At 33.1% G+C, this 19,777-nt stretch overlaps 4 protein-coding genes across 5 annotated transcripts; 2 read left to right on the top strand and 2 right to left on the bottom strand.

The window, feature by feature from the left end:
- Positions 1-2,278: 2,278 nt before the first annotated feature.
- On the top strand, positions 2,279-7,248 carry LOC143202671 (gustatory receptor 5a for trehalose). Its single transcript, XM_076414327.1, has 10 exons — positions 2,279-2,599; positions 3,075-3,264; positions 4,766-4,838; positions 4,945-5,257; positions 5,428-5,613; positions 5,798-5,955; positions 6,009-6,134; positions 6,580-6,897; positions 6,952-7,041; positions 7,102-7,248. Exons 1-10 carry the CDS (start codon positions 2,296-2,298, stop codon positions 7,177-7,179), a joined length of 1,836 nt encoding a protein of 611 aa, XP_076270442.1. The 5' UTR covers positions 2,279-2,295; the 3' UTR covers positions 7,180-7,248.
- Positions 7,242-8,637, bottom strand: Wdr82 (WD repeat domain 82). Its single transcript, XM_076413909.1, has 2 exons — positions 8,218-8,637; positions 7,242-8,160 (listed from the first exon to the last, which is right to left on the bottom strand). Exons 1-2 carry the CDS (start codon positions 8,523-8,525, stop codon positions 7,518-7,520), a joined length of 951 nt encoding a protein of 316 aa, XP_076270024.1. The 5' UTR covers positions 8,526-8,637; the 3' UTR covers positions 7,242-7,517.
- Positions 8,638-9,217: 580 nt separating this feature from the next.
- Positions 9,218-10,810, top strand: Tgt (tRNA-guanine transglycosylase). The gene is made up of 6 exons (XM_076413906.1): positions 9,218-9,419; positions 9,481-9,570; positions 9,629-10,083; positions 10,138-10,306; positions 10,361-10,560; positions 10,613-10,810. Exons 1-6 carry the CDS (start codon positions 9,288-9,290, stop codon positions 10,755-10,757), a joined length of 1,191 nt encoding a protein of 396 aa, XP_076270021.1. The 5' UTR covers positions 9,218-9,287; the 3' UTR covers positions 10,758-10,810.
- LOC143202410 (coiled-coil domain-containing protein 25) lies at positions 10,803-11,774 on the bottom strand. 2 transcript variants are annotated; one of them, XM_076413918.1, is made up of 4 exons: positions 11,618-11,774; positions 11,464-11,555; positions 11,151-11,409; positions 10,803-11,089 (listed from the first exon to the last, which is right to left on the bottom strand). In XM_076413918.1, the coding sequence occupies exons 1-4, from the start codon at positions 11,688-11,690 to the stop codon at positions 10,890-10,892; spliced, it is 624 nt and encodes a 207-aa protein (XP_076270033.1). In that variant the 5' UTR covers positions 11,691-11,774; the 3' UTR covers positions 10,803-10,889. The 2 variants fall into 2 exon arrangements, with proteins under 2 accessions (XP_076270033.1, XP_076270034.1); XM_076413919.1 differs by having other exon boundaries at positions 11,614-11,754.
- Between the last annotated feature and the right edge of the window lie 8,003 nt (positions 11,775-19,777).

Genomic DNA, 19,777 nt, shown 5'->3' on the forward strand with positions numbered 1-19,777 from the left:
GAAAATAATATTTTCAACAAATCTGCGATTGTCTATTTTTGTCACATATCTTAAAATTCTATGGCAATTTAACATGGATTTTCGTTTATTTCGCCTCAAAATACATGCGTTTTGAAAGTTTCATCTTTATCCGAGACGTGAAATTTTTTTCCATATTTTCCATATATATAGTCGTGAAAATTTGCGATTTTCTGTAATTTTTAAGGTTTTTGCTTTCACTTCCGTTAAAATAGTCTCAGTTTGATGAAAATTGTAGGAGTTATACAGAATTTTACGCTGAATCGAATAGACCTATACAGATTTTTGTACAAGTTTTAGTTTTTAAGTTATATAATGAAAACAATATTTTCAAAAAATGTGCGATTGTCTATTTATGTCACATATCTTAAAAACTATCTATTCTATGGCAATTTAACATGGATTTTCGTTTATTTTACCTCAAAATACATGCGTTTTGTGAGTTTCATCTTTATCCGAGACGTGAAATTTTTTTCCATATTTTCCATATATCGTGAAAATTTGCGAATTTTTGCCCTTTTCAATATTTCTGTTGTCATTTTCGTTAAACTAATCGCAGATTAACAAAAACTACGGGGATTATAGAGAATTTTATGCTGAATCGAATGGACCTATACAGATTTTTGTACAAGCTTTAATTTTTTAAGTTATATAAAGAAAACAATATTTTCAAAAAATCTGCGATTGTCTATTTATGTCACATATCTTAAAAACTATCTTTTCTATGACAATTGAACATGGATTTTCGTTTATTTCACCTCAAAATACATGCATTTTGAGAGTTTCATCTTTATCCGAGACGTGAATTTTTTTTCCATATTTTCCATATATATAGTCGTGAAAATTTGCGATTTTCTGTCATTTTTAAGGTTTTTGCTTTCATTTCCGTTAAAATAGTCTCAGTTTGATGAAAATTGCAGGGGTTATAAAGAATTTTACGCTGAATCGAATAGACCTATACAGATTTTTGTACAAGCTTTAGTTTTTAAGTTATATAAGGAAAACAATATTTTCAAAAAATCTGCGATTGTCTATTTATGTCACATATCTTAAAAACTATCTTTTCTATGACAATTGAACATGGATTTTCGTTTATTTCACCTCAAAATACATGCATTTTGAGAGTTTCATCTTTATCCGAGACGTGAAATTTTTTTCCATATTTTCCATATATATAGTCGTGAAAATTTGCGATTTCCTGTCATTTTTAAGGTTTTTGCTTTCATTTCCGTTAAAATAGTCTCAGTTTGATGAAAATTGCAAGGATTATAAAGAAATTTATGCTGAATCGAATAGACCTATACACATTTTTGTACAAGCTTTAGTTTTTAAGTTGTATAAGGAAAATAATCTTTTAAAAAAATCTGCGATTGTCTATTTATGTCACATATCTTAAAAACTATCTATTCTATGGCAATTTAACATGGATTTTCGTTTATTTCACCTCAAAATACATGCGTTTTGAGAATTTCACCTTTATCCGAGACGTGAATTTTTTTTCCATATTTTCCATATATATAGTCGTGAAAATTCTATGTTTTTGATTATAACATTGAATTTATGGAAAATGTGAATTTATGTGTTTTTATTAATCCTTTTTCACGATTTTCTTGCTATATATGTGATATACAGAGTATATCTAGAGAATAAAATAGTACAGTTGGTGCAAAAATCTGTAATTAGGAGGAATGTTAATTATTTTTACGGTATAAGTGTAGTGATCCAATCATTATCACTTTCAAAATTAGAAAAATGTTATTATATTTCTATTCTAAACTTACGTAAGAAAGCGGAATTGAGTAAAACAAGTAGAAAAAATATACAAACGTAAAATAATAAGAAACAAATGATGGAATATAATTAATAAAATTTTTAAACGAAATTGTGATACAATATAAGATAAAATAGGATACAAGAAACACGAGAAGACCAAAGTGAATTGCTAATAGAAAGCTTTTAATATGTTATTTCTAATTATGCAACATTGAGCAAAGAATTCCTTAAAAAGTACTTAGTATTTATAAATATAAATCATATCTAATATGTACAAAAAGAAAGTGTTATGTTTCGGGAATGTAATGACAAAAAATCGGTTAAAACAATCTCAGTGCGTCCACGAAATACTAACAGAAAACATCGATTAGCCGAGTTGTTTGCGTACAGACCAATCCAATGCAAATGGAAACAACTGAAATTTTAATATTCCACCCCATTTAACAGAATAACCTGTCGCCCATCGATTGATTGAGATATTCAGCGATAAGTATTCGACAAACAATGGGACAATTGCCACGCATCCAGGATTTCTCGAACAGGAACGCCATGAAGCCTCCCCAGAAACTGCTTTTTCCCAACATCCCGAACCCGAATTCGTTTTACCATTCCATGAAATTGACCCTGTGCCTTTTACAACTGTTCGGATATCTACCACTGAAGGGTATTAACAAGACCAATCACAGGGACCTAAGGTTCACTTGGAGGTCGTGGAGAGTCCTCTACAACTTTTTATCGGAATGTGGGTTTATACTGAATTTCGTCATGCTGTGTAAGAATAAACGACTCAGCACCATGCTAGAAATCAGTAAGTATCACGTAGTTACTGTTTGAGTTGCTAGGATTGTATAAACAATGTGTAACTTAACAAACTCCTTAAAAGGCAAGAATAATTTAATACTTTATACAAACATGTATTTAAAAATAATTTAAAAAAACACTTGAGAAAAATTGAGAAAAAAAATACATTTAAAAAATATTACACCAAATAATGAAGAAACGTGCATCATAGTTCATGAAATTATAACAGAACGAAAATGTGAAAATGTTAAATAAAAACCTGGAAAAATTATGAAGTACTTTGAAATAAGTAAAACAGGTAGAACATAAACAATAGCCAAATAAAGGTCGGATACATTCATGAAGAACTAGAAAAAGAAACAATAATAAGTGACATAGAACGAAAAAACGGGAGAATCATATTAGACCGAGAACTTTTCAATCAAATCAAAAAATCGGAAAAAAAATCGTTATTTGCTTGACAAAATTTGTATCTGTTTCAGATGCTTTCATCTTTCAAATTGAGTGTATCCTACTGTCCATGATGTTCTTCCGCTTAGCAATGAAGTGGCCCAAATTCGTCAAAGAGTGGTACATCGTCGAGCAATCCATGAAGTCCTACGAGCTCGCTTTTAACTTAAAAAGGAAAATAATCATCATCATGATCGTCATAATGTTTGTGGCCCTTAGTAAGTATTAGCTTTTGGATCGTTTCGGTTTAGATCAATTTTATTAACAGGTCAATTGAAAAGTCCACGGCCTACCGTAGTAAAACACATTTTTTTCGCAAAATTAGTTTTTTTTATTCAACATAATTCGCTACAAGGGTGATACACTGATTATAGCAACCGTCCAACTTTTCGATACCATTTTTGTAGTACGATGTGCTCTTTGCTTCAAAATAGGCTTCAGTTTCGGCGATTACCACTTCAAGCGACGAAAATTTCTTCCCGGCGAGCATTCTTTTGAGATCTGAGGACAGGAAATAGTCGCTGGGGGCCAGATCTGGAGAATATAGTTGATGATAAAGCAATTCGTGACACGGTGCATTGTCTTGGTGAAGCAGCACTTTCTTTATCTTCAAATTCGGTCGTTTTCGAAGATTTCGTCCTTCAAACGGTCCAATAACGTTATGTAATAGTAATCAATGAAAATTATTCCATGCGCATCCCAAAATACACACGCCATAATCTTGCCAGCCGACTGTTGCGTTTTCCCACGCTTTGGAGCGGGCTCATCGTGTGCAGTTCACTCGGATGACTGTCGATTGGACTTCGGAGTGAAATGATGGAGCCATGTTCCGTCCATTGTCACATATCGACACAAAAACTCTGGTTTATTACGCTCGATCATCTTCAAACACTGCTCCGAATCATCAACTCGTCGTTGTTTTTGGTCAAAAGTGAGCTCGCGCGGCACAAAGTTTTCTCATACCCAAATATTCGTGAATGATATGATGTACACGTTCAGCTGATATCTTTAGAGTGCCTGCTATTTCATTCAATTTCAATTTACGATCATTCAATGATTCAAAATCATTTTGTCAATTTTTAAAAAAAATTTCGTCGGTAACAACTGCTTTGGGCGTCCACTGCTTTCACCGTCTTCGGTGCTCATTTCACCACGTCTTAACTTAGCATACCAATCCTAGATAGTTGATTTTCCTGGGGCAGTATCCGGAAACTCGGCATCAAGCCAAGTCTTTGCTTCAATTGTATTTTTTTCCTTCAAGCAGCAATATTTTATCTATACGCGAGATTCCTTTTTATCCATTTTTTTTTCACATTAACAAAAGTTGCTTCACTAAAAATGCTATAATTCACAAACTAATGATCCGACAGCTGTCAAATTTATACACGCATCTTTTGAAGGTTATGGCTAACTAAAAAACATAAGGATTTAATTCTAGTGGCGCCATCTATATGTCAGGCCGTAGACTTTTCAATTGACATGTTATTAGTATTTAATTATTCTTATTAAAGCATATATGTTGATTTAGTATCTTTTGATACTATAAAAACGACCTAATTTTAATGATAAATTAAGAAACCATTATAACATACTTGAAAAAATTTATGAATTATTTATATCAAATAAAAAACCCAAAAAATAACTAATTCACTTTAGTTTAGTAAATAACATTGTGAATGTATTCATTTTTTTCTTAAAGACTACGTTAATAATTATTCACTAGCCATCATGGAAAAACTCGATTACTGCCTCTTAATCCGCTTAAATATTTTTATTTGCCTCAGTTAAATAATAAGGTTTATTTGAACCTTTAATGGCTCTGAATATTTGATGACGAACAAAACGAAAAGGTTAAACCACGACATTGAAGAATAAACCGATTTTCTTACGACCAATTGCGAGGAAAAAATGTCGAACGACAAAAACATTCTAGATTTTCCGTACAAAATCATAGAAAAAAACAATCCCAGCAAGTTGTTATTCAAAGATAGCGCGAACCCCAATTCCTTTCATGACGCCATGAAACTACCTCTTACCATGTTGCAAGCGTTCAGTTATTTTCCCCTTAATGGAATCAATCGGAACGATTACAGGTACCTAAAGTTTAAATGGATACACTGGAAAGTGGGTTATAACCTACTGTGTCAGTTGGGATTCATACTGAACTTTATCTGGATATGTCAGCACAACGAATTCAATAATATTCTTCAAATAAGTAAGCATTATCACAAAACTAGATACCCAGAAAAACAAAAGAACGTTTCCGACAACCGAGTCGGCGAATTTCTAACCTAAAAATTCTCGATTGTCAAAAAATAACTTGACAAGTCCCACCTGCCTGATTTCTTTTTATTTAGAACATATGTAGAGCAAAATATATTTTAGATGCAGTTTGTTTTCAAGCTGAGTGCATTGTTTTATCTGTCCTTTTTCTTCATTTGGCGATGGTATGGCCGAGATTCGTGAAGGAATGGACGGTAGTGGAGCTGTCAATGAAAAAATATGAGCCCCCGACAAATTTAAAGAGAAAAATCGCTATTATCATTATAGTTCTAATGTGTATGGCTATATGTAAGTCATTTAAGAGATAAAAATCCTATACAGGCTCTATGAAATAAATATTGACATTACGATTTTGAGGTTAATTTGAGGTCTAACCTCACTTATTTTTATGTTAATATTATTACTGTAGTTTATTTATTGCTGTTTTTAAATAATAATGCCATGAGATATTTGTTCATTTGCTTTATTACAGTTGAACATTTGATGGTTACTTGTGACCGCTTGATGTTTGCTACAACTCTAGCACGCGAAAGCGGGCAAGGGATATTTTACGAGTATCTACATAACATCATGTTTCCTGAGGTTTTCAAATCGGTCCCGTACTCGACGTGGTTGGGTATAGTCCTTCAGGTAAGAGGGCGCCTTCGCCAAAACACGCGATACGAAAACCAGATGTTTTCTAGATTTTCGTCTTTCAAAGAACGTTTATGTGGACCTTCCTCGATGTATTTATAATAGTCGTGAGTACCTGCTTTCATTTCCGACTGAAGCAGATCTCCAAGAAGCTCCATTCACTCTCTAGGTTACAGGTACAGTGGCTTTTATTGAAATTTAGTTAGAACCAGGTACTATTGATACCATCTACTGGTCATAATTTTAGTATTAAGCCTAAAACAACTATTAAATATCAAAATATGTATGTATTTACCTCTAATAAAATTATTAGTGTAAGATGGTATTGCAAATTCACCATGGTTTCTTTGTTTATCAAGCAAAATAACTATTTTTTGAGAAAAAATAACTAGAATTCGAACAGCAAACTGTCAAGCAACCATCCACTGAATTATTTGATGACATAATTGCTGAAGAATTGCTAAAATACGTAGATGTATTTATGTATTGTATTTAAGAATTTCGTTTTATCAATTCAGTTTAGTTTTTTATCTGGTAAAATAATGATAGAAAATATTTCAATTTGCAATTGACGCAAATAGTACTGATTCTAACACATTAAAAAATAATGATGAGTTTTAGGTACTAGATCAAAAGGTATGGAGGTCAGTTCGTGAAGACTATGTGAGACTGTCGAAGCTATGCGACGTGATTAACAAACGTCTCTGTTGGTTTATCATCATTTCCTACCTGACCAACATCTATCACATCCTCTCCCAACTGTTCAGCAGCTTAAAACCGATGGACGACACCTTTCAGAAGGTTTATTTCTACATATCCTTTTTCTTGCTGATTCTCCGAGTGACGTTGGTTTGTTTTTTCGGAGGATGCATTTATGACGAGCACAACGAAATAGTTAAGGTTCTCACATCGGTTCCGTCGTCGGTTTACAATGTCGAGGTAGGCGGTGATAGAAAACGAAACAAATGAAACTAATTCTGGTGATATTTTAAGGTAGAGCGGTTCATATCGCATTTGTCCACTTCTGAGGTTGTTTTAACTGGGAAACATTTCTTTAACATCACAAGGAACTTAATTTTAAAGGTACGAATTGGTACCGGTACCGTAATTATAGTTGAGACTGAGACAAAAATTGTTTTGAAGGTTGCTAGTGCTGTGGTCACGTACGAATTGGTTCTGATCCAGTTCAACACGCAGGAGTTCAAAAGGAAAGATCCCTGAGTCCCAGGAGATGATACCAAATAGATCTGAATGTTACTTAGATGAAAATTAAAACACTTCAATTAAAAATACGAGTTTTATTTTTTTAAAAAACACTCTTATAATTATCAGTTACAGTTCTCTAAAATAAAATAAACTATATTTTTTTTCTTAAAATAGAAAATTAGTAATACCCCAGAAACAGAAAACATATATTTGTTTAAATTTTATTTACACGATCATACTGAATAAAAAAAAAACAATAGAATCACCTCTATATCACAAAATTTACAATAATCGGGGTTATACTACTTTCTCGTTCAACAGCAAATTGTCATTGTTCATCATCAATCATACACCTAAGTGTCGTCTACAGATGGGAGCCAAAACGCCATATTTGTACAGGCGGATGCTAACATCATATACTTTGGGTTAAATTGGACGCATTGGACAGGACCAGGATGATCCGCATTTAAAACACACACCTTATAACCTGTGTCGGCATTCCAAACATGAACCCTACCATCAGTAGAACCACTGAATATGAACTGGGAATCGGGACTGAAAGAAGCTTCTATCGGTATTCCTTTATTGTTTAAATGACCTGTGAAAGTCTGTAAAGGAGTACCGTGGAAAGCATCCACCAAACGAATTATAGACCCATTAGTACTAATAAGTATAGTCTTTCCATCTCTTGAAAACTTGAGACCGGTCCAATCACATTCCTTCTCTTGGGTGAGCTTAAAATTAATGAAGGGACCTTTATCAAATGATCTTAGATCGTACAGCTTGATGAGCTCTGAATTAACACCAGCAGCAAATATCAATCCCTCTGGGTCGTAGGCGGCCACAGGTCGGCCAGATAGATGCATTAGACCTTGACAGTTTGGTGATCTCAGATCCCACAAGCGCAGAGTCTTATCTAATGAACCAGAGAGAAAACTATCCTCAACTGGAGAAAGACAAAGCGAAACCACTTTTTTTGTATGTCCCGGAAAATATCTACGAAAAAATAGATTTATATCGTCCAAAAGGTCCGTGTACAAGAAAACGCCTTACCTTATATATTTATTGTCGTGTAAAGACAAATATCTGATAGTATCATCAACTTTAGTTGAACTGTGTATAGCCGTATTTTTTGCATGTGTAAAATGTATTAAATCCACCCCATATTTCTTACTATTTACTGTACGCACTTGCGTACCCTTCTCGCAGTCATAAATAACAATCTGATCGTCTTCACTACAGGAAATTAGCGTCTCTCCGTTAGGAGAAAAATCTATGCTATTAATTTTGTCAGTATTTTCTCGGAAGACTTTCGCCACGCGAAAGCTACGAACGACTTGGTCAACCAATTTCATTTTCATATTTGTGTCGAACTCAGATACGTCTTAAAATCACTCTTACCGCGCTAAACGAAAATATTTTATCTAACCATAATCCCAATCAGAAACAAAACATGGCGGTAACGCCATGTCTTCTTTTTTTTGCAGTATAATTAAGAGTGAAAATTAAATATTGAAAAATGTAATGGATGTTATTTATAATTTTTTAAAATAGATAGAATTAGAAACAGATACATATAATTTTATTTAAAAGTGAGAACATAAATATAGGATCTAAATCGACCAATTTATCCAGGCATTATTTTGTAATGCGATGTTGCCAACTTTGCTATCTAAATTACCGAACTAAAAGAAGTACAATTATTAAATTTATATATATATATATATATATATATATATATATATAATTTGTTTATAGTTTTGTAATTATGTATTTACCACATTTTATGAGGAAATGTATATTGGTAATAGTGACAACTGAAATTAAACCTTAATAAAGTTAAAATATTAGCATAAAATAAATAAAGACATATAAGCGTTAACATAAAAATGGTAAGGATTATGCCCAACACTGATTTAATATTGTTACCATATATAAATACAAATTTTACATACTGGCAACGCTGCAATGGGACAGACGTCATTTTAATCTTAAGCGCTTGGGGATAAATGGTAACTATATCTGCTATTAATTGTTCAGTCCAACAGTTCAGCCGATGAATAAGACATTAACCTTAAAATGTTTCGTGTACAAATCGTCAACAAAGAATAACACACACGAGAATGGCTAATATTAAGACACCATTGATTTTTGAAATAATAGGAGAATGTAAAACAACAAAAGCGAGAGTTGGAAGAATGACATTGCCTCATGGCCCTGTAGATACCCCTGTTTTCATGCCAGTTGGTACTCAAGTAATATTTCTCAAATTTAAGCAGAAATCATTATATCTTATAAACTATTTCGTGATTTTAGGGTACATTAAAAGGCATGCTACCAGAACAATTGAAAGCTATGAACTTACAAATAATGCTCTCAAATACCTATCATTTAGGAACCAGACCGGTGAATATTTATATATACTCTTATATATTATGTATATATCTTAAACAAATAGTTCTAGGGACCAGAGGTTTTAAAAAAGGCAGGAGGGCTGCACAAATTCATGAACTGGGATAGGAACCTGCTGACTGATTCTGGAGGATTTCAGATGGTGTCCCTTTTAAAATTGGCTGAAATCACTGAGGAAGGAGTTAAATTCCAATCCTTGAATGAGCATAAGAATGAAGTTATGTTAACTCCTGAGCATTCTATTGAAATTCAAAATGCTATTGGTGCTGACATTATTATGCAGCTGGATGATGTGGTGAAAACTACAGTGCCAGATAAAGAAAGAATAGAAGAATCAGTTCATAGGACTACCAGGTGGTTGGATAGGTGTATTAAAGCTCATGAAAACCCCGAAACTCAAAATATATTTCCTATAGTGCAGGGAACACTGTTTGAGGATTTAAGAAGGATTAGTGTTAGTGAGCATATTAAAAGAGATGTTAATGGATTTGCTATAGGTGGTTTGAGGTATGGCATAATTAGTTATTGAGAGGTTTGAGGTGGTATAGATGATTGTTTCAGTGGTGGAGAGAGTAAGGATGACTTTTGGAAAATGGTGAATATTTGTACAGATTTATTACCCAAAAATAAACCCATATATCTGATGGGTGTGGGATTTGCAGTTGATTTGGTGGTGTGTTCAGCTTTGGGGGTAGATATGTTCGATTGTGTGTTTCCCACAAGAACAGCTGTAAGCCTTAAGGTAAGAGCTAAAGAAAAAAAATGTTTAAACAGATATTTTTAGAGATTTGGATGTGCTCTTCTGATGACTGGTCAAATAAACTTGAGAAAGAAGGAATATGCTATGGACTTTAATCCGATTGATAAAGATTGTACATGTAATACTTGTAGAAACTATACCAGGGCTTATCTTAATGGAATAGTCACAGACTTGACAGTAGCTTGTCATTTACTTACTGAACATAACTTGGCATTCCAATTAAGGTGAGTACAATTATATATTTCTCTAAATATGTGTTATTTTGTCTTCTTTTAGGTTAATGAGAACAATCAGAGAAAACATTTTAAATGGAACCTTTAAGGAATTTGTACAGGACTTTATGGCTAACTTGTACCCAGATAAAGACTATCCGAGTTGGATACAGGACTCTTTATCCACCGTTAATATTAACTTGACATAGCTTGATTTTTATTTCACCTTTTATACACAATTTTTAAATAAAATATTTGTAAATGTCTTTGTTTTATTGAAAAATAGGACCTATTTAAATTAAACAGAGTAAGGAGGGTGTATATACAGCTGTGTAGGAAAATCACATGAAATCATCTGAATCATTACCATCATCATATTTATTCATATTCTCCTGGCTCATCAGGGAATTGTAGCTTTTCAGTTCTGCCTCATCCTTTCTCCTTTTTGCCTCCTCTTCCTCCTTCTTCTTTTGTTCCCGGATCACTTTCTTTTTATCTTCCCTCTCCAATCGATCTCTCTTTTCCCTTTCTGCTCTGAAGTCTACAAATTTAGCCTCTTATTAACAAAACTGAAGAAGACAATTAATTGAAATTATCAGTACCTGGGTGTTCTTCCCTTTTGGTTTTGTTCAATCTGTTAACAATGTCATTTATTCTCTTTGCCACTTTGACTTTCCGAACTTCACTCTCTTTGTGAAATCCTACTTGACCAACATCCATGCTGGGTGTTTTCTTGAGATTAGCCCACATTGTATACACAACTGATATGTCATTCATCTTATTTCCCATAATACTGTTGGCTTTTACTAACTGTACAGCATCTTCTATCACTGCTGATGGAATGTCATCAATGGTTTGTCCCTACAATGTTCATATTAAAGCAAATTATTATTAAGGATATTAATGAAGTTGTACAGGTCGTAAACGTAGATAGACATGAGCCGACGATACTTGGTCCACGTGAAACCACACGTCCTCTGGCCAGCCCCATTTTATTAGGTCTTCGTCTAAAATTGGTAAAATAAATCAGGTTTTATAACCTCTGGTAGTTGTCGCAATATTTACCCACTTTCATATTTATCAATACCCATAAACAAAAGGGCAGGCGGTGATACCACGGTACTTTCGAAGTAAAAGACCATCGTTTTTGATTATATTTACCCGAATACTCGAAAAAGACTCGCACTCAAACAAGAGTCGGTAGAACCTAACCTTAAATTATGTTTTCGTCTTCTTCAATTACCTTACTTCAATTACAAGGTTTAAATCTGTAGGATTAATAGCATTTTTATCAATGACGCCATAATAAAATGCTATATTTCGCCGGCATGTCGTAGTACTCATTGTCGACCGAAAAGAAATTCTGTTGACTAATTTTTATTGTACTTAAGAAGCCAACCGACTTTCTATTCTGAAAAAAGAATACGTGCGATATATGGGTGTGTTCGGTAAATGGAAATTAATCAATTACCGTTATACCGAACGGACGGACAACAATTTCCATTTTGCCCATATCCGCTTGACATCTCAAACAAAATACCTACATCTGAATTACTTTTGTTTGACAATTTCGTTTTCCTTATTGTTCTCCACCCGATGACAGTTTAAACCTTGATCTCCTGACATCATTTACGTAATTTCCGCGGCCCACACGGATTGGCGGAATTTATTTTATTTTTCGCCTTTTCCCAATTTTTTAGCCATAGGAATACACGAAAAAATCGATCCATTTATATCTAGGCGATTCCGTTGCAAAACAATCAAAATCGTGTCGTAAATAAGTTATACAATCAGATAAACATCAGCAAATATATCAAAGTAGAAAGTAAATTAAGATGGGACACAAAAAAATGCATCTTGTATTAAATATTTCTGGTCATACGGAAGTTTATATACCAATGATTAATTTTATCTATTATTTTTATATCTATTAGTTCTAATGAAAAAAACTATGGAATTTAGAAATCGTTAAAAATATGTTTTAGAATTATATTTAATTTCAATTAAATTTTTTTTTATTTGATTTTGTAAACGAATAGATATATATTCATCTTAATATCTTAATATTTCCTATTAATCCATATAAATAAAAATGTTTTCTACATTCGCTTGAATGCACATTGTCAATGAATTACAGAAGTTTACAACGACAATGTTTTGACATTTTGATAGAAATTTGTATTCAAATATGAGTGTATTTTTATAGGTGTAAAAAATTGCTTCTTTAATTTTGTAAGATTATTAATTTACAAAATGTTATAATATTCAAAAACTATATGTCACTGTCATTTTCAAAATAATTTCCATGTTGCCGTATTTTATTGCCAATATGACTTTTCTTTATTTAATAATTAACTGTCAACACTACAACTAGCAGATTTTTTAAATGTTTTCCGACTTTATATATCTTTGTTAAATTTTTATTAAGTTTTCAGCATTCATCGAGCGTTCTAATTGACCTACTGACGTCTATTCGTTCAAAATTCGACTTAACATGAATTATATTTTTACCGAAACGTTATATATATCGTGGGTTTAATCTCAATGAATCCAACAGATCACTAGATGTAATTACCTATGTCATAAACGTTATTGGTTCAACAGATAAACATCAATAAACGTCTAGAAAGGAAAGTAATTCAAGATACTCCTTAAAAAGCGAATTCTTGAGAAGAAACCGTCAATAGAGCCCACCAAGAAAACAGCAATTTTACTATAAGCTTCGTAAAAAAAACGACAGTAAAGCAATACGATATCTGACCGCCTTTTTCTTGTTCAAATATTTTCACAAGCCCAGGACCGCGAATTATTACAGGAAAATAGCTTTCACTGTGCCATCCTCGCGTGAAAATATCCGCGCTGGGCTTGGAATCGACCAGCTTCGGCACGTGACCCAGAAGATGTTACGCAAGGTCTCCGAAACAACTTTGATCCTCGAAAAGAGACCTATCTTCATGCGTATGTGTGTGTTTTCGTACGTATTCAGCCTCAGGTGGAGGAAAAGTGAAGTGATTCACATACAGAGGCGGCCTTGGTCATTTTATGAACGGTAGCGATATGCATTTGTCTATGTTTACTCCATATATTATTCATTCGGGATTATTAAAAACATTATTTGTTCGTTAAAACAAACAAACTTCTCTCGCTTTCTTCTGTTGTTATTTTTACGTATTCAGGTTAATATTTCTATTTATTTTTTTCTAAGGCTATTTTATCACTCTGCCTCGTATATAAACAGTCCATGGAAATTTATTTAAATTTTTGTTTTTTACATTCTCATTTTCTGAGAGTGACAGTGACAGATGACAAGTGCATGTGGAATTTTAATTATTTTGCAGTACAATAATAGCATTTGCTTGGTTTATACCAGTTATATATAGAGTCGTCCATATATAGAAAATTGAATCATTATAAAAATAACAAATAACTACTTCCTTTTTTTGTTGTCGTTTTTATTTAATTTTGGAATTTATAGAAAGACAACTGTGCAGTATTTAATCTAAATTTTACAAAGAGAGGTTAGTTTGTAATTCTTTTTCTTTCGCTGTATATCGTCTTTTCAATAAAATAGCCAATACACACAATCAAATAATTTTATAATGCAACGTTGTGGCACCAAATTTAAGTTTTCGTTCATTTTTACCCTGACAATAAACTACTAATTTAAATAATACAATGAAACAAAAATAATGTTATAAAATAAAATTTATTTGAACATGTACTTCTAATGCATATTTATTGATTGACTTAAACTACATTTAATTAAACCGTAACAATAGTTTGTAGGTTAGAGTTGCTTTACTATATATACATTGACATATGACAACGGTGTCGACTAGTACCAACACAAATCGGATTTTATAGAGCGATTTTGTCATTCTCTCACTTTTTAACTAGAGTAATGCCATTTAGTAAAATGAGAAAGAAAAATGTTGCAAGTTTAAAGAGGTTAGGCTTTTATAAACTGAATTTGCCAATTCGTTAGATGGTGTTGATGACGTGTATTGGCTGTTTTATTTGAAAGGTTATACTTCTTTTTGTTTTTGTTAATTATTTAGGTATGTTAAGTATTTAGGATACAAATACAACATTATTATACTTAATTTCGATTTTGCAAAAAATTTAAAATTACTTTCTCACTATACTTCTTATCCAATAATACTTATTTTAATGTTTTTTACTATTTTTAATTTTAATTTTAGTTAATATTGTTTTTGATCAAGAATCTTTATGAGTTTATCTTTTAAATTACGAACTAATAATTAATCTTAATTAAAAAAAAATCGAGAATACCTTATAAACGATAAATAATTTCGGTAATTATCTTAGATGGATCTTTATTAGCCATCAGGGTTAGATTTATGAATGGGACGTTGTTAGACTACTCATTATTTAGAAAGTTTGCATATTGAATATATTAACAAACATATTCAAAGAATTTTTTCTCTTTACATATTAACAGTATATGTCACTTACGTAGTTTCAGCTTTATAATTTTCGAGTAATTAATATTTTAATTTTAGTTATAATGGGTGTGCAATAAAATATCATCTTATGTAATTATTACAAAAGTTATTTAATGTTTTATATTTTTATTCACTTGTCATCGATGACAGAGTACAGATGATTGTATGTGACAGATGACAGCTGCAATCAATTTTGAATTATTAAAAAATTTTAATTTAACATAATGGTGTTATATTATGTTAAATTGTTTGTAGCATATATTGTTTCAGTAGCATTGGGAACTATCGACTAAAAACAGTCGAAACAGTCGCAAAAGAGTCGATAGTCAAAAAACTGGCGATTGAAAATATTAACTACTATTTTCGGTGATAAGGTGCATTGTCTTGGTGAAGCAGCACTTACTTTTTCTTCAAATGCGGCCGCTTCTCGGCGATTTCGTCCTTCAAACATCAGGTAGTCAATGAAAATTATTCCATGCGCATTCCAAAATACAGGCGCCGTAAACTTGCCAGTCGATTGTTGCGTTTTCCCACGCTTTGGAGCGTGTTCATCGTGTGCAGTCCATTCGAATGACAGTGGATTGGACTTCGGAGTGAAATGATGGAGCCATGTTTCATCCATTGTCACATATCGATGCAAAAACTCGTGTTTATTACGCTTCATCATCTTCAAACACTGCCCCGTATCATCAACTCGTCGATGTCTTTCGTCAAAAGTAAGCTCGCGCGGCACCTACTTTGTACAGAGCTTTCTCATACGCAAATATTCATGAATGATATAAGGTACACGTTTAGTTGATATTTTTAGAGTGTCTGCTATTTCATTCAATTCCAATTTACGGCCATTCAAAATCATTTTGTGGATTTTTGAAATGTTTTCGTCGGTAACAACCTCTTTTGGGCATCCACTGCGTTCACCACACCTAAACTTAGCATACCAATCCTTGATGGTTGATTTTCCTGGGGCAGTGTCCTGAAACTCGACATCAGACCAATTTTTTGCTTCAACTGTATTTTTTCCTTCAAAAAGCAATATTTTATGATCACGTAAAATTCCTTTTTATCAATTTTTTTCACAATAACAAAAGTTGCTTCACTCAAAATGCTATTATTCACAAACTAATCATCCGACAGCTGTCAAATTTATACACGCAACTTTTGAGGGTTAGGGATAATTAAACAACACAGGAATTAATTCTAGTAGCGCCATCTATGTGTCAGACCGTTGACTTTCCAATTGATGTGTTACTATATATGATAATTGTCAGTGATTATTAGTGTTTTTTGTATAAAATATTATATAAATTAACCGAATCTTGATAAATTCTGAAAGTAAACGTAAACACATTACTCGAGAGCCAAAACAGACGTTTCAACCTTCTATTAATTTGAGATTGATGCTGAGGATATCTACTTTTAGACAGTTTATTGTTCGGTGAACGGACAGGATCTCAAGACCTATGACCGGCGCCCGTCCGATCGGGCGACGAGGACACGTGAACGTAGCTCCGATTCTTTGGCAACCGTTTATTATTTACATTCGAGCCAAACTTTGCAAAACAGCATTTGCATGGCCCCATGTGATCGGAGAGGTTTCGCAAAATTCATTGAAATTCGCGCCAAGATTCGGGCAAACGAAGATTTATGGATTTCTCTAGTTTTTAAAACAAATTCAAAGTCGTCACGTTACGCCATGTCGCATTGGCCGGGAATGTGGGACTGTCAGGGTGATTGCCGGGCATTCTTCAAATAATTGAGTATTAAAACTATATTCACCCGTAATAAAACCGAAACGTTGCGTTGAAATTATGCAAGAAGTCCAAATAAATAACAGATCAATTGAAAAGTCTCCGGCCTGCCATAGTAAAACAAATTTTTTTGGTAAAATTAGTTTTTTTTATTCAACATAATTCCCTTCAAGGATGATATACTGATTATAGCGACCACCCAACTTTTCGATACCATTTTTGTAGTACGTCCTTTGCTTCAAAATAGCCCTCAATTTCGGCGATCACCTTTCATTCGACGAAAATTTCTTCCCAGTGAGCATTCTATTGAAATCAGAGAACAGGAAATAGTCGCTGCGGGCCAGATCTGAAGAATACAGTAGATGGATGGATTTTTGCCATCGTTTTCACTGACTTGTGACACGGTGCATTGCCTTGGTGAAGCAGCACTTTCTTTTTCTTCAAATGCGGCCGTTTTTTCGACGATTTCGTCCTTCAAACGCTCCAATAACGCTATGTAATAATCGCTGTTGATGGTCCTTCCTTTTTCAAGGTAGTTAATGAAAATTATTCTATGCGCATCCCAAATTCCAGACGCCATAATCTTGCCAGCCGACATGGAGAGGGTTCCTCGTGTGCAGTCTACTCGGATGACTGTCGATTGACCTTCGTAGTGAAATGAGGGAGTCATGTTTCATCCATTATGACATATCGACGCAAAAACTCGGGTTTATTACGCTTGATCATCTTCAAACACTGCACTGCTGCTCCGAATTATCAAAAGTGAACTCTTGCGGCACCCACTTTGCACAGAGCTTTCTCATACCCAAATATTCGTGAATGATATGATGTACACGTTCAGTTGATATCTCTAGAGCATCTGCTATTTCATTCATTTTCAATTTGCGGTCATTCAAAATCATTTTGTGGATTTTTAAATGATTTTTGTCGGTAACAACCTCTTTTATGCGTCTACTGCGTTCACCGTCTTCGGTGCTCATTTCACCACGCCTGAACTTAGCATACCAATCCTTGATGTTTGATTTTCATGGGGCAGTGTCCGGAAATTCAGCATCTAGCCAAGTTGTCAAGTATTTTTCCCTTCAATAAGCAATATTTTATCAACACGTGAAATTCCTTTTTATCTATTTTTTCACAATAACAAAAATTACTTCACTTAAAATGCTATAATTCACAATCTAACGATCCGACAGCTGTTAAATTTATACACGCATCTTTTGAGGGTTTGGGCTAACTAAAAAATATAAGGATTTAATTCTAGTAGCGCCATCTATATGTCAGGACGGGGATTTTCAATTGACCTGTTAGTAACTAAAAGTAAACGACTGAAACAGTCGATAGTAAATAGTAACAAAATCAGTCGCACCGAAAATAGCCACTGAAACAGTCGATAGTAAGAGTAGTCAATTACTAAATAGTCGATAGTCGTTTTCAGTCGATAGTTCTCAACGCTAATTAAAACTAATTACTTCCCAAAATAATATTTAAAAGACAAGAAAGTCGGAAATTCTGCGAAAAAAAAAACACGATCGACACTTGTGTAATGACCCATGTGCAAACGACTCATACACATTTCTATTGCAGGAAAGCTGTCGTAACGAACCAAAAGTGTTTTGAAGCCCATTCGAAATGGTTAAACGTACGCATACGCGGGTCTACGTATTAAATAATTATTAATAATATCGCGTACGATGATATTTAGCATTGTGCAACTAACGCTGTACAATTGCAGCGCGAAAAATTTCTAAACCGTTGCGCAAAACGAAGAACCAAGAAGAATGGGAAAATAATAACGTTCTCTCATAGTCGCCACGTCTCATAGCTGCGATCGTAAACAATATACATGCAAAATTAGGTGAATTCCACTTCCGTGTTCACTTGAAGATCAGGCCGAGGTGATGCAAGACCCTCGGCGCAGATAACATCGGGTTTTTTTCGCGTAATTTGTCGATTTATGGGGTTGAACGCTCTTATCCGGGTTTATTCCGACGTTATGCAACATTAAATGTGCTAAATGATGTCTGTTACTGTCCAACTGATCTCTTGACATTCACTACTTGATATAATCAGAAAATAACATTTATAATGGTTAAAATTAACATCTTTTTATCCTGTTTCTGTCATTCTGACAGTAAAAACAAATATTAGTAAAACAACACAGTGTTATATAAATAAACTGATAAGTTATTTAACCCCATTTCTTGATTTTGTCACTGTCACTGTTGTTACACAAAAATTATTATAAAATATCATTTATCAAAACTAATATATAATCTATTGAAAGTCTTTTTGTACATACGTCATCAAGATGTTTAATGTATTGCCTACCACAATTTGTAAATTTGTTTTAGAATCAGAATGTCTGATTAGTTTGAACACGTGAACAAATGAGCCTGCCAAAGTCGTACTGTTGTCAGACGTATGAGGGAGTAACTATAACCTATAAACTATTGTGGCTGTATAATTAATTGTACTTTTTAGATGTACTATAATGTTAATATAAATTATATTTGATAACATATTTATTCAATTATTTTATTTAGGTTAGAATTTTGTTATATGCCAAAGCCAAACTAAACTAAAACTCAGAGTTGATGCGGCAACATTGCGAAGTTTTGATGTCACAAATTTAAATGACGTATGTACAAAATAACTTTGAACAGACTATAAGTAAACGAAAAGAAGAAGAAAAGAAGGAACATCTTCTTTCTGTCAATCTGACAGTGAAAATAATTGTTAAAATGTTGTTACTGTCACTGTCATGTAAGTATAATTTATTTAAACTAACATAACCTGATTTTGTGTCAGTATGACAGTAATAACTGTGTAAAAACGAATTATTAAAACTTTGGCGCTGTCATATGTTATGAACTAAGATAAAACGTCATTTAGAGAGACTAAAATCAATAAATATAAATTGTAAGGTTATATATTATCTTTTTTGTTTCACTTCAATACTGTCTATTTAAGAGGACGCTTAAATTTAAATCCAGATTTATTTCATCCAGTACATAT

The sequence above is a fragment of the Rhynchophorus ferrugineus genome, unplaced genomic scaffold (assembly GCF_030347505.1).
Source record: "Rhynchophorus ferrugineus isolate W39M unplaced genomic scaffold, kcgeb_rfMv2 rfM9, whole genome shotgun sequence".
NCBI lineage: Eukaryota > Metazoa > Arthropoda > Insecta > Coleoptera > Curculionidae > Rhynchophorus > Rhynchophorus ferrugineus.

Coding starts and splice junctions, on each gene's coding strand:
- Wdr82 (XM_076413909.1), bottom strand. CDS start 8,525: ATGAAAATGAAATTGGTTGACCAAGTCGTTCGTAGCTTTCGCGTGGCG. Junction 8,161..8,217: donor CACGACAATAAATATATAAG/GTAAGGCGTTTT, acceptor ATTTTTTCGTAG/ATATTTTCCGGGACATACAA.
- Tgt (XM_076413906.1), top strand. CDS start 9,288: ATGGCTAATATTAAGACACCATTGATTTTTGAAATAATAGGAGAATGT. Junction 9,420..9,480: donor TCATGCCAGTTGGTACTCAA/GTAATATTTCTC, acceptor TCGTGATTTTAG/GGTACATTAAAAGGCATGCT. Junction 10,561..10,612: donor AACTTGGCATTCCAATTAAG/GTGAGTACAATT, acceptor GTCTTCTTTTAG/GTTAATGAGAACAATCAGAG.
- LOC143202410 (XM_076413918.1), bottom strand. CDS start 11,690: ATGGTCTTTTACTTCGAAAGTACCGTGGTATCACCGCCTGCCCTTTTG. Junction 11,410..11,463: donor TCTATCTACGTTTACGACCT/GTACAACTTCAT, acceptor TGAACATTGTAG/GGACAAACCATTGATGACAT. Junction 11,090..11,150: donor CAAAAGGGAAGAACACCCAG/GTACTGATAATT, acceptor CTAAATTTGTAG/ACTTCAGAGCAGAAAGGGAA.
- LOC143202671 (XM_076414327.1), top strand. CDS start 2,296: ATGGGACAATTGCCACGCATCCAGGATTTCTCGAACAGGAACGCCATG. Junction 6,135..6,579: donor ATTCACTCTCTAGGTTACAG/GTACAGTGGCTT, acceptor GATGAGTTTTAG/GTACTAGATCAAAAGGTATG. Junction 7,042..7,101: donor CAAGGAACTTAATTTTAAAG/GTACGAATTGGT, acceptor ATTGTTTTGAAG/GTTGCTAGTGCTGTGGTCAC.